The following is a 14,292-nucleotide window of genomic DNA, read 5'->3' on the forward strand; positions in this document are numbered from 1 at the left end:
ATTTATGTATTTACCTCTTTAAGTGTCCAAAAAAGGGCTATGAAAATTTAGACATCATTAGTAGCACAATTTTCTTTGCAGCATCAATTATTTCATTGAGCAATAAGAAAATTTAAAATCAAAATACATTTTTGTTCTCCACTTAGAAGTTTAAAACAGAAGAATAATTTGGTTTAGTTACAAAATTATAAAATTAAAACAAATAAAATGTTTAAATAAATAAATAACTATTTATTTAAGTAAATGCCTATTCATTTGAATAGATATTTATTTATTTATTTAAATAAATAGACATTTATTTAAATATTTATTTATTTAGTTAGTTTTGTAAAGCATTTTTAAGTGTCCGAAAAAGGGCTTTAAAAACTTTATTCGCCATTAATAGCACCATTTTCTTTCTAGCATCAATTATTTTATTGAGCAATAAGCAAATTTAAAATCAAAATACTTTTTTTTCTTCACTTAGAAGTTTAAAACAAAACGATGTCTTAGTTTTATTGCAAAACCTGCTTTTGAAATACAAGTACATGTTTTATTGGTTTTTAACTTTGCTCAGAATCAAAATATATACTTTATTTAAATTTTCTTAATAACTTGAAGGTTTTCTAGGTCATTATTTTGGTCACCTCGTCTTAATAGATACTCAAATGGATTCATGTTAGATATTTGACTGGGCCAATCTCACAGTTTCACTTTCTTCTCTGAAACCAGAGTTTGTGTAACTGTCTATTTATAGCTTTTGCGGTAGTTGGCAGTTGTGTTATTATGCTGCAGTTTTCACCAAACTGCACAATGTAGACAATAAGACAACAATGGATTTTAAGTACAAATGGCCAAATGAGTTGTAAACATAGTTTTAAAAGTTTTCAAACCCCAAAAATCTGGTTGAATCTTCAAATCACAACCTGTCATTCTCAACCCTGCTTGTTTATGTTCTAGTGTGACATAAAACCAGTAAGATTTTCCAAACTTGTGCTGCTACATACAATTTACATTCAGTCCAAAGAAGTTAATTTGTAGAAAGCATCTGCAGGAATCATTTCTTCATTTTTTAGAGCGGGGCGGGAGGGATTTACTGTCATGTCTTCACCCATGCATATTAATAATGTAAAGAGGAACAAAAGACAGCTTGCATGTTTAAGTCTCAGCTGTAAGATCTGCCACAGACACTTTGTAGAAAATAAAAGTGGCAAAGGTTACCAGGAAGTCGCATCAAATAAATGTGGCCAACACGCGGATGTGACTGGAAGAGGAGAAAAGCAGCCATGAATTTATCTACAGCAGCGAGTCTTTTTCTCATCGTTCTCTTCTGTGAAGGTAATGTGTCTCTACATTTTAATTAAAGTGATTTTTCAACAGCACTGGACTCCTAGAAGTCTGTCCTGTTTAACCTGAGATGCAGTGACTGAGCTAATTCAGTTATCATTGTTCTAAATGAAACTGAATCATAAAAACAGCCATTTAATGATAAAATTTTGTTATTGAAACTCATATTACAACTTCACCTGCTTAACATTGTATTACTGAGATATTAGCAAGTAGGAGTTGCAGATAAAATCTTTACATTAGTGGTAAAATAACAAAGTGAAAACAATCAGTGTGTTGGAAAGTGTGGGTTGTATGAAGACAACAATCTGTACTCAAGATGAATGCTTGTTCAAATAAACTTTTTAAAATATCTAAAGGAATTACCTGCTATGCAAAATGTGCTTACTGTTGAAACAATGTTAAAAAATGTTAGGGTCTTCCAATTAATTTTTAGGTTTTTACCAGGTTTAAACTTAATCTGCCTGTGCTGATAAAGTGATATGCTAATTGTATTTTTGTCATTGTGGAAAACAAAGAGGATGTAAACAGTAAACAACTTTAAGTTAAGTGGGCTGAGAGTGAGACTCTTACAGTAGGAATTTACCTACAAAGGACTGAAATAACTCAGGTTTAATGGATGCGAAAAATGTAAAATAATTTTAAAAAGATTGAATTTAGTTTGAAAAGTGTTGGTAGTTTTAAAAGCAACAACATTTCAGCCTTTGGTCGACATTGACTCTTCATCTTTTTTTCTTTGTGTCTAAAATCAAAATGAAAAAAGATATAAATGAATTTTGTGCTTTTTGTAAAGAAATAGAAATTACTTTTCACATGTTTCTTGAATGTAAAGGATTTGCATCATTGCTTATCCGGCTGGAAGTTGTTTTTAGCAAAAACGGAGTCCATTAGTCTGAAGAGTTTTTTATGCAGCTCTGGAAAAAATCAACTGGACGGCCACCATTATACACACATTACACACAACTACACACCATTGTTTATTGGGATAACAGCGTCTGTAACTATAATCTGCATTTAACCTAAATATGAATACTTTTTCATTCAGTAGTTAATATTTACCCATATTCATATTTCACGTTAAGGCATATATCTTTACATAAGTATATATTTTTCCCCTGCAGGAATGGATAATAACAAAACTGCACTTTTTAGGGGAATTAAGCAGATTATTTTGAGAGAAATCCGATGTTTTGAGTGCAACAATTAGACATTAATGCTCTCAGATATACAGCTCTGGAAAAAATGAAGAGTCCGCTGCACTGAACCGCATTGAAAACCTCCTGGTTATTCCACCAATTATTGATTTCTGAACTCTTCCTGAGTTAAAACATTAGTGTTGTTGTTTCTAAATGAATATCAATTTGTTTTATTTGGATTATTTGAGGTTTGTAAGCACTGCATCTTTTTTTTTGGTATTTTGAATAAATAAATATTACATTTTTGCCTGGAATTTCAGAGACATGTTGTCAGTAGTTCATAGAATAAAAGAACAAAGTTAATTTTACTCAAACATAAACCTATAAAGAGTAAAATCAGAGAAATTGATCATTTTAAGTGTCTCTTAATGTTTTCCAGAGCTGTATTTGGTGCAGTTTATACAAAAATGGAAGCTAGTAAGTGGAAAATATTAAATTTTCTTGTTGGACTAGCAAAATATTACATTTATAGTAGTATAAGAAATAAATTAAACAGTGTTCCTGGGGGAAATGTTGACACTGTGTTTATTTTTACTGTAAAAATCAAAGTAAAAGCTAAATTTCTGTTTTTCTTAATGATGAATAACCTGATTGAGTTTTTCTATTTGTGGTGTTTTAATAATATTGTTTGTTTTGTGATTGGTGGAAACTTAGTTTTTAACTCTGTGTTTATGTGAATGTTAGGGTAAACTCTGTCAAAATATATATTTATTGAAAAATAACTGATTTGTTAAAATCAAAATCTAATATTCCTTTTCTTCTCTCTTTCTTTCGTCATTAAAACCTAATCGTTTTAGTTCATGGTGGTCTCGCTCAATCCTGTGCAAATCTACTGCATGAATACATTTAGTATAAAAACCAATAAAGGCCTCAGTGATGGTGGTAATTTTTGTTAGTTTCCTTTTTACATTATTCCGGTGCCTGCAGAGCAACCAAGCAGAGCAGACGTGGTTAACTCCCTTGTGTTTTTTAAAGCTGTGCTTATATTTAGTAACTGAAAATAAAAAGATAGTTTACTTCTGCTTCTTATATTTAAATTTTAATTTTTTGTATAAATTATATCATAGCCCTGCATTCTCTCTCTGTTGTGTGATGAAACCAAGATTTATGTTCGGTTAGCTAGATGGTCAGTACTTTGTACTACTAAGAGTTAAAATATAAAATTAAGAACATACAGGAGATTTATTCTGTTTAATAAGAACAAGAAGCTCTGAACAAACTTAAGTTAATCGTTTAAAATTATCATCTTCTGCTTCTTTTGAGGGGAGTCATACTAGAATAAGCAAGACAGTTTCATATCCTTAAATATGTTCCTGTTGTTCTGTCTTTCAGAGGTACAGAGTAAGTGGAATGTGAACTGCAACTCCCAGAACATCTGTGCCTTAAAAGGATCTACAGTGAGAATGCACTGCGACTATAGTCACCCATACTGGGAGGATGGCATAGACATCAAGGTTGAGAAAACATTTTGGTTTACTAAGATTGATAAGGACCCTTTAGATTTGAAGACACAGGAGGAGTATGCGGGTCGCGTGGAAAACAGATGCATTTCAAAAGTTTGCACTTTGACAATTAGAGACGTGAAAGAGAGCGACTCGGCTGCGTACAAGTTTAGGTTCATCACAAACAAATCAGGTGGAAGTTACACTGGTCCACAAGTCGTGTTATCTGTCAGAGGTTTGTACCTCCACGTGATAAATACTAACTTACTAGCAACATCTTTGTGTGTTTATTTTTGTTAAAAAAAATCTTACTTTCTCGCCACACAGATTCAAATCCAAATCTAACTGTCAAGAAGAATTACTATAATTTAGAGTGTTCCAGTTCATGTGTTTTACCTGATGACTCTACATATGTGTGGTACAAAAGTGGAAAAGATATGAACACAAGGACACATGATTATAACGAATGGGTGGACTATGGAGACAGCATATCCTGCGCTCTGAAAGGACGTGAGGATTTCCCTTCTCCATTAGCCTGTAAGTTTACTCCAACATCTTCTTAACTTCACCTCCTGTCACAGTCTTTGTCTAATTTTTCTTTCATTTTTATGTTTAAATTGAGGTAAGTTTAGTTACAGTTTGATTTAAGACTTTAACTTGTATTAAAATATTAATTTCAAGACTTAAATAGTGGCTAAAGATGAATCAGAATTGTACTCTTAAATATTGTAATTGTTTGATTCAGTAGTTTTAAGCACATTGTTTTAAATCTCCTTTTCGTCATTTTATTATATTTACAGTTTAGGGTTATTATTTATACAAAGTACTTATTTTGACATTTTAACCAGCTGTTAAAATGACCTTAAAGGTCCTTCTAGGGACGGATGTTGTGAATTAGCTATAGCTACATACACTGTGATGCAGGTATTAGATTGTTTTGATCTGTTTTTGTGTCTTTCTCCAAATTAAAAAATGACTTAATTCATGTTCTAGATCAAAGTCAAATTTATGGTTATAAATTATAATAGTGAAAATTGTTACTTACCGTGGATGAAAAAAACATTTTTTTTCTTTCAGGTTTCAAGAGTAGGAGTTGTAATAAAGTGACTTACAGTCATGGAAGAATCTGTGCATTGAAAGGTTCTTCAGTGAGCTTTTATTCCAATTACAATTCATATCACTCTTCATATTATACCACGTTCTGGTTCAGTCCTGAACGCAGCACAGAATGGAATGATATCTCAAAACCTCAAGATCTTAAACTAGACTCTAAATATTTGGGTCGAGTGAGTGTCACTAACATAAGACAAACGTCCACCCTGACAATTAATAACTTAATGGAAAATGATTCAGCAGAGTATCGATTCATATTCAAAACATACTCGTTTAGCTGGGGGAGTGATTTACACGGAACAACTCTGACTGTCACAGGTACTGAAGATCCTACAATTTATTAGCTCCTCATCCTGAGAGAATATGATTTATAACTGATGTGGTTCTTTATGTTATTCCAGGTCTACAGGTGGAAGTGACAAGAATTTCAGCCAACCAGGATTCACCATATGCAGAACTGAAATGTCACAGCAGATGCACTCCAGCTGGTTATTACAATTACATATGGTTCAGGAACGGACAGGACATTCGTCATAACAAATCTACTTTTAAAGTGTTGATTAATACGACAGACAAAATCTCCTGTGCTTTATCATCGTTTAAGGAACTCAGAGCTCCTGAAGTGTGTGAGTTGACTAGAATACATAATAACTGAGTCATTTTAAGAATTTTAAATCATTATCACTTCTGATTTTAAAATTATTCAGCAATGAAAGCCGACAGGATTGTCACAAGATCACGACAAGACAGGAAGTTAATAAAAAGAAAGCACAGCTAGTAGCAACGGCCTCCAGTGTTTAGATGTGTAGTCAGAGCTCAGAGTGGTGGGATTGTGATGTGATGTTCTTCACTGACTTAGTTCATCAGAACTGATTGATTGATTGATTGATCAGTTCATCATTATACTTTTCAGCCATTGTTTACGTTCGGCCTGGATTTACCAACACTGACTTCTTCTAGTGCAGAACTATGACACGTCTCAGGTCAATGATGTAAAAGTCGGATAAAATACGACCTAACCGCTCAGACTGATTTTTTGGGGGGTGAAAAGGTTGAAATTAGGCCGTTCTCAGATTGCCATAGAATTTGGGTCGCATTCGCTTGCTGTGTGTATCACCTGATATGAAAGGAGTGGAATATAAATAAATTAGTGATTCAATAAAATGTAGGCTAATGTTGGCATACTATGCTTTAATGTGCCAACATTATGTTTGTTCCTCTAAATATAATTTATTTTGGGATGTACGCCCAGTACCTCCTGCAAATTGTGCTGCCACCCCTGGAATCAGTTGCAGATCTTGTACAAGCTGAAGCTCCACCTTCTGCAACCGCCCACGGTCGGGCTGTACCTCCCGGTCCAACAGTCCATATCAAAAAACGCTACTGGCTGGGACATTCTCAGACTCATAAGCTTCTGCCATTTTCCTGTAAAAGTAAAGATCATTATTTTGGCCACAGACATCAATTTTAGTTTCATCAGACTCCAGGACACGCCTCCAAAAGTTAAGATCTTTGTCCCCGAGTGCATTTAAAGACTGTAAACTGGATTTTTAAGTTGCTTTTGGCATGACGGCGTTTTCCTATCTGAGTGGCCTTTCAGGCCAGGACTCGTTTCATTGTGGATAATAACAGATTTACCAGCTTCAGCCACCAGCTTTACGTTTGGTCTGGGATTATCACACAGAACCCACACAGATTCTTCCTGAACGATGTGATGGCTGGACATTCTCAGGATCTTTATAACTGAATGAAATTGTTTGGAGAGAAAGGATGATTTAGACATGTTGCCTTACTGCACTGAACTATGTTTTCCCAATAGCACTCTTAGTATGCATGAACTTCTGAATTTGGACAAACTAATTAACAGTCTCCCAAAGCTGCAGACACAGGCCAAGATCAAATTCTACCATAATGCAACAGGTTGTTATTTCCTTATTTCTTCCAGATGCTCCAGTTTCAACCTCTGTGTCAGCCGATTTCACTGATGACATAGTTGAAGGCAACCAAGTGTTTCTAAAGTGTAGCAGTAATGCTAATCCACCCGCTAATTACACTTGGTACAAGAAGACTCAATCGTCAACTCTTCAACTTCACAGAAAAGATTCAGAGGTTTACCTGCGTGAAATCCAGACGTCTGACTCTGGGGAATATTTCTGCGTAGCCAACAACCAGTTGGGGGAAAGCATATCTGAGTACCTTAATATTGATGTGAAATGTAAGTAAAGTAGCTAGTTTGACAAATATTTTGTCAAGATTGTGAATTAATTTAACCCAGAGAAAATGTGTTGCTCTCTCAACCAAGCCCTTCTGACTTATTCAAGTTGTACACATCCTTTCCAGGTTGTTCAAATACCGTCTGTGTTTTGGCAGAACTTATGGAAGCTAATATTCAACAAGATCATAACTCACTATAACTGGCACAATATGCTCTAAAACAGGGTTTTACAAAGTGTGGGGTGTGTCCCCGCTGGGGGGCGCCAGAGCTCAAAGTAACTGCAAACATTTAGCCAACTTCTCCAAGCCTATAAACCGTTCATTCATCCAGCCACCGGGGGCGCTGTTGTACTGGTGCTGTCTGTGTATGTCTTAACTTTTACTTCTCTAAACCCCAATGAAAATTTTATATGGCGTTACCAAAATTCAGCGGTGAGTTTCTTGACATTCAATTTTTTGGATCCTTTTGTCGAGGGTTGCTAATTTTACTGCTAGTATCAGGCTTTAGGCCCCATTTTATCCAGAGTTATTTTTTTATTAGTCTGTGTATAAAACTAGCTAAGATTCTGAAATAGGACTGCTGATTATTTTCAGCTAATGTTTTAAGAATCCTTAACCATTTGGCTAAACTGCCCATTTATTTATTTTTATGGTGTTTTTGAGATCTTTTGAAAGGCCAATGCCTGAGGATGATTGTTTCTGTGATTGGTATAATTTTGTCTGTATGTAATTATGTGGTTATTTGTTTATACCTTCAATACTTTTTGCATTTTAAATGAAATTATTGCGTTGCCTGTTCATTCGCCACAAGCTTCAATAACGAATATAATGCAGGTAAACATCACAGCATCAGTGAACATGAAGAAAAGGAAACAGAAAACAGTTGTTGATTTTTTTTAGCACTCCTAAACTTTGAAAACTCTTGTTCTAGAAACCTAGAACAACAGTGAAGGCAAATCTCTTGACACATTGTTCAAAGTTTCTTCTTTTCATTTTTCTTAGATGCTCCAAAACTTGCAGATCTTTCCCTGAGTCACGTAGAGATAGTGGAGGGTGATTCAGTACATCTGACCTGCAGCAGTGATGGAAACCCAACACCTTCTTACAGTTGGTACAAAGACAACCAAGTGATGCTTCAAGGACAAGGAGGCGTATATCAGTTCACTTCTGTCACGTCTGAGGACAGCGGGACGTATTGCTGCGAGGTTGGGAACAAATATGGACGGATCAACTCTTCAACTGTTCTTATAAATGTGGAGTGTAAGTACACAATTAGTTATGTCTGAATATTTGTCAAAACCTTCACAGAAGAGCCAAACTTGTACGATGGATGGTTATACCAAACCCCAAACAACCAGCAGCATTTTAAAGGTGACCTATAATGCTTCCTTGAACAGGTTAGGATAGATTTACAGGCTGTACAAAATATATTCATTACAGTTTTTGCACAAAATCCTTCTTAGATGATGAGATCTTAGTTCTGCCTATTTTGAGCTCCCTTCACAATGAGCTGTTTTAGAGGCTCTTGTCATTTTAAATCCAAATAAGCTGCTGGTGGCCACGCCCCCCAACTCAGCGTTTACATTCGTATGTGAAAATGACTGAAAACAGATGAGGAATTATAAAATGCTATATCTTTGAAAAGCATAAGTAGAGCCTCCTGCACAACCAAAAGGAATGCAGCATACCATTGTTGAATGGTATGTCAACAACAGAGCACTTTTCTTTTCCAGCAGCCATTGTACAATGCATACAGCAAAACTCCCCCCAAAAAACAAAAAAAGAAACAGTTGAAGAAACATGCTGGAGCTCAGCTTGGGTTGCTAGCTAACAGGTGTGGTTGCTAGGTAATGTCACAGTGCCCATTGATAGTGACACAAAAAACAATAATTTATTGCCAAAACCTACTGGGTGTGTTTTTTTTTAAGCGTTTGGGTTGCTTTTAGAAGCAGTTGAAACCCAAATCGATGTACGAAAATAGATGCAAAAAGTGAATTTTGTATAATAAATCCCCTTTAAATTTGATCTTTAGATAATTATTTATATGCAGCCTTGTCACAAAGATCCAACTATTATACTAAATTGCATCTAATATGCAATGAAGTACTCCAAATTTGAAAATATGAATGGTATGCTTGTAGATTTTTGCTTACATTTTTGCACAAATAGACAAACTGAGTTACACATGCGTAACCGCTCTTCTTAAATATCATTTTTAAGCAAGTCTGCTGGGAGACGTTGTCTAAACATGACATGTTTTCTTGATCATTCTCCACCAGATCCTCCAAGGCTTCCCTCTGTGTCTGTGAATCCTCCTGGTGACGTAGCAGCAGGTAGTTCAGTGAATCTGACCTGCAGCAGTGTCGCTAACCCTGCAGCTACGTACACCTGGTACAAAGAGCATTCAGCTTCCCCAGCAGCAGATGGACAGACGTTTACCATTGTGGACATCAGAGGTGAACATGGTGAAAATTATTACTGTCAAGCCAGAAATAGCAGGGGGCACCATAACTCCACCGTACATCTGATTGTGGTTTCAAGTAAGCTACTGTCATTTTTTAAAATAAATATATTATCCCTTTCAGGTATTAGTTATGATGCTTTGTGTTTTTTCCCAAAACTTTTTTGATTTTCTTAAGACATAAAAAAGGTAAGAATTTATTTTTTTAGGTGATCAATTGTAATTTTCTCCAAATATAAAGTTGTTGTTTGAAAAATACATCAGTAGTATTGTTCTTTAGGGGTTATCTGATGTCACAATATTTTTTTTACCTGCAAGAGTCGTCTACAGTAGAAGGAGGGACCGGGTCGGTTGGCATGTTTTTTTGTCTGTCGGCCATATTGGATTTAACAAAAATAATTTCTTGCATTTGCAGCTGATGGCCAGTAGTTGATAGTGTATTTTATGATGCATTAGTGTCCACTTCAGTGGTCTGTGTGCGTAGTTTCTTATATTCTTTATTGCTATTTATTGCAATGTGGCTGTCAAGGTTGTAAAAATAATCAATATTTTTTACATAATTAACACTAAAAATAACTTATTTAAAGATGCTCATGTGCATCTACATCATGGTGTCAAGCCTGTTTTCATTTTGGATCGTATCAACATCACGAATATCCTAAAAAGGATTGGTTGTGGCAGAATGCCTTGGTAAAACATTAACAAACTGTTAAAATACTAATAAATAGCAATTTCTACATTCAATTAGTATAGATAATATTGAAAATCTTTTCTTAATTTGTCAGTATAGAGAAGAAACTGCTTTGATTTGAGAGGCTTGTCTCTACTTGTATAGAGATTGTATTCATTCTGGTTCATGTTTGCCATTTGCTTTGTTGTATTAGTTGGCGTCCTTCCTGTGTTTACATTGCCCTTTCTGCTACTTGTTCTTTATCACATTCATACTGTTAGTTGGCAGGACGTTTGTGCTTTTTGTGTTACCTGCAAAAACAGGAAGGTCTAATAATTGCTTCGTTCATTTATTGTATGATTTCTAACTTTAAACTCCCTTTATTGGGTTTTAAAAACAAGACTGAATTAATTTCTTTAGCTGTCTGGCTCTGTGACTATTTTAGGTATTCAGTAAATGTTTTTTTCTTCTTGTTTTTGTTCCCTTATTTCAGGTTCTGCTTCATCTGCTGTTGCTGGGTTAATCACGATTCTACTCCTGATTGGTTTATTTTTGTCTGCCTTCATCATTTTTAGGTGATTTAAATTCTTTACTGCTGTTTTTATACTCTATGTGGAATGTTATGTCATTCATTCTTTTCCTTATTTTTTTCTTGACTGTTTTATATTTGTAGAAAAAAGAAGGTTGTACGGCAAATTCACCAGAGCAGAGAGGGAGCAGAAGATAACGAGACAAAGAGATTGGGTGTTAGTCTTCCTTCATCTAAACACTTTGAACTGTGTTTTCCTCTCGTCTAATGGGAGAATGTGATTCTGCAGGGCAGTTTAGGAGGCTGGAGTTATGTTTCTCTTCTGAATCCAGCATTTGCTCTTTTGCAGAACTTGGGCCGACATATGGGGAGTTCATCAACTGCAGGACTTGGAAATTCAGTAGATCAAGGTGACGTTTGCTATGCCAGCGTACTTTTCTCTAAAAATCAAGAGGAATCTCTTTACTCCAACTTTGTGCCAGCTGAACCCAAAACATCTCAAAACGAGGAAAAGGAGGAAAACGTGGAGTATTCAGCGATCATGATCAAGAACACACCTTGGTAAGTTCAGAACATTATTTCCTTTTATTAAAAGGAGGATAATTTAATGTTAACTTTGGACAAAACGTTTGGCTCTTTCCTCCTTAAATCTTCCGGATCCTCAGCAGGCGGTGGCGTGCTGCTAAAGTGAAACAACAAAAAGCGCGTTGACGTCACAGATCACAGAGTTTAATTCCATACAAAGCAACGCATGAATCAATCAACAAAGCTGCAGAGTAACAGAGATATGCATTGTTTACCTTATACAAACAAAGACAGACAAGGGGAAGACAGACAAACACAAAACAAAGACGAACAAAAAAGGCAAAGACGCGTCTTTGGAGAGAGCCGATGCAAAAAGGCAAAATGTTGGCCGCTCTCTGTATTTTTTCTCCTGACACGTAATCTTATAGTAAGGAGGTGTTTTTCTATTTAATTTATGCACTCAAGGCGTTCCTCTTGTTGACCAACTGGAAACTCCCTTAAGCACTCAGAGAAACTTGGAACTCCCCTTAATCTACGGCAAAGATCAAAGGGCCATCTGGTTTCTGGCAAAACAAAAGGGCGTCCTGACCCCCTGTGGTCCCACGGCCATCTCGAGTACAGAACAATCCTGAGATAAGACTTCACAGATACCTGTGAAATCTAAAGTCTCTCTCTCCCAAGCTCAATTTATTGCTTCTGCCCTGCAGAAATGCTAATTTTATGGCTCCGTGGTTTGGCCTCACAGCAGGGAGGCCCCATTGAGTGATCTGCATTTTGGCCCCTGTTTGTCTGAATGCCTGCTCATCTGCTCAATCCCAAATGCTCAACACAAAGCTGTTCCAAATAAGAGTGTTGAATATACCTTTTACACATGTCGTAAGATTAACTGTATTAAGCACAAAAATAATCATTTTTCCTTAACACTTTATATGTTCTTACACTTAGTCCAGTTAAAGTAAGTAAAGATTTTAAGCTTTTAATGATAATATCTGATACTTACAAAGTGTGTTTTTATCTCTTTACAGTAAGAAAAGCTATGATGCTTCAGAGGAATCATCTGCACTGTACAGCACAGTCTGCAAAGTCAACAGATTATAAACAACAGTAACTCTTGTTGAATACTTTTTAAAATATATATATAATACTTTATACATTGATCAGAAAGCAAACATGAAAGTAGTTCATTCAAAAACACACAAGACGGGATGGCTGCATTAACAATGTGCTAATGAATCTTTTATGCATTAAAATATGTGCGATATTTCATATTTTACTGATCTGATACAAAGTAAATACAGGCCCTGTATTTCCGATGCCAATACTGATACCAATACTTATTATTTAAGTATGTTATATATCATATATCATCAAACTTCTGATTTTTAGTTGTCTTTGTGGTTTGTCCTTTGAATTATTTTTGTTAAAACCTTGGAGTTTATAGGTGTACATTTTATCTAAATACTTTAATAACATATTTAGATGATAAACAGAAATAAAATAAAAATAAAAATAATTTATGTCCATTTCAGTAAACTAAAGGAACACAAAAAAATCATCATTTAAGGGTAAATCAAAGCAAAATCTTTTCTTAGATGTTAGAAATGGAAAAACTATAATACAAAAATAACATTTCATGAATGAATCTGAAACTAAAGTACTGACCTTGTCATGTTAGCATCTATCCAAATGTCAATTTAAACAGAGCTAAAATGCACAATATCAATTATGATAAAAGTAAAAAAATATATACAAAACATGGCACAATTACACATAAAACCCTGTGTATAATCACATTTGTCTAAAATAAATGTTAAAGTGTAATACTTGTAAAGAAAAAGCAGAGCTTATCCTTTCCTTTATGAGAAACACAAGGGACCGTTCACTTCCTGTTTCATAAAAAAAAAACATGTTAAAATTGATTATATGCAAAGATGTGTGGATTGTATGGTTGTTTTATGCATTTGTTGTTCCATAGTGTGATTTTGTGGTTGTTATCCTTGTATTTATTGTTTGCTTTAACATCAACCTGCCAATGGGACTAGAGATGGAAATTAGCCACCTGGCTATATGTCATTGCATGTGTCATTGTTCACTAATATGTATTGTCCCATTTAAAAATAAACTTGAACTTAAATTAACTGAGTTGATTACGTGCGACTACCTAAGTCACTATTTCTGTTGAAACACAACACAAGAATAATATGTATATCTTTACTTTATTATTATTTTTATATGTACACGTTACCTGATTGGGTTTAAAGATAATATGGATGATTGATTGTTTGTTTAGTTGCTTATGGTATAGTAAATTGACTTTTTCAGAGAAGGGGAAGACATACAAGACTTTTTTCATTCAAAACCTTTGTTTGTGTCAATGTGTGACATGTTCATTTTGAACTATAAATGACTGAAATAAAACAAATAAATAGATAATGAATTTCCTGGACTACACTGATTATTACTAGCTTCACTCTTCTTGGCTGATCCTTTAAAGTGACTTGTTTTTTTTCTTGTTTTACTGACCTATCAAATAAACGTATTTTTATTACGTAATTATTGTCCCTAAATCTTTAATTTACCATGACAACTACATGTTTGTTTAGGATTTAGCGGGTCAGACAAAATCTCAATGAAACTGGTTATAAGATACATTTTCTCTAAGATATACAGAACTAATCTTGAAAATAAGTTGTGGCGAACAAAGAAAGAAAGAAGCAGTCCTTACTTTATATCAGCTGGTGGCGATAACGCTCAAATACGTCGCTTGCTAGCAGCCACTAAGTAGAGGAAGAACAGGAAGCAGCGTGGTGAAGATG

At 34.8% G+C, this 14,292-nt stretch overlaps 1 protein-coding gene across 1 annotated transcript; it reads left to right on the plus strand.

Annotated features, from left to right (window-relative positions):
- The first annotated feature begins 870 nt into the window (after positions 1–870).
- LOC116720064 (hemicentin-1-like) lies at positions 871–13,614 on the plus strand. Its single transcript, XM_032563084.1, has 12 exons — positions 871–1,317; positions 3,855–4,199; positions 4,292–4,501; positions 5,042–5,395; positions 5,479–5,703; positions 7,023–7,292; positions 8,294–8,551; positions 9,571–9,831; positions 10,916–10,997; positions 11,096–11,168; positions 11,301–11,512; positions 12,502–13,614. The coding sequence occupies exons 1-12, from the start codon at positions 1,221–1,223 to the stop codon at positions 12,572–12,574; spliced, it is 2,460 nt and encodes an 819-aa protein (XP_032418975.1). The 5' UTR covers positions 871–1,220; the 3' UTR covers positions 12,575–13,614.
- The last annotated feature ends 678 nt before the right edge of the window (positions 13,615–14,292 follow it).

The sequence above is a fragment of the Xiphophorus hellerii genome, chromosome 5 (genome assembly GCF_003331165.1).
Source record: "Xiphophorus hellerii strain 12219 chromosome 5, Xiphophorus_hellerii-4.1, whole genome shotgun sequence".
Lineage (NCBI taxonomy): Eukaryota > Metazoa > Chordata > Actinopteri > Cyprinodontiformes > Poeciliidae > Xiphophorus > Xiphophorus hellerii.

Bases quoted from the DNA above. Each gene is read 5' to 3' on its own strand.
- LOC116720064 (XM_032563084.1), top strand. From the start codon at position 1,221: ATGTGGCCAACACGCGGATGTGACTGGAAGAGGAGAAAAGCAGCCATG. The intron at 7,293-8,293 runs GTAAGTAAAGTA...CATTTTTCTTAG, and splicing joins CCTTAATATTGATGTGAAAT to ATGCTCCAAAACTTGCAGAT. The intron at 11,169-11,300 runs GTTAGTCTTCCT...GCTCTTTTGCAG, and splicing joins ACGAGACAAAGAGATTGGGT to AACTTGGGCCGACATATGGG.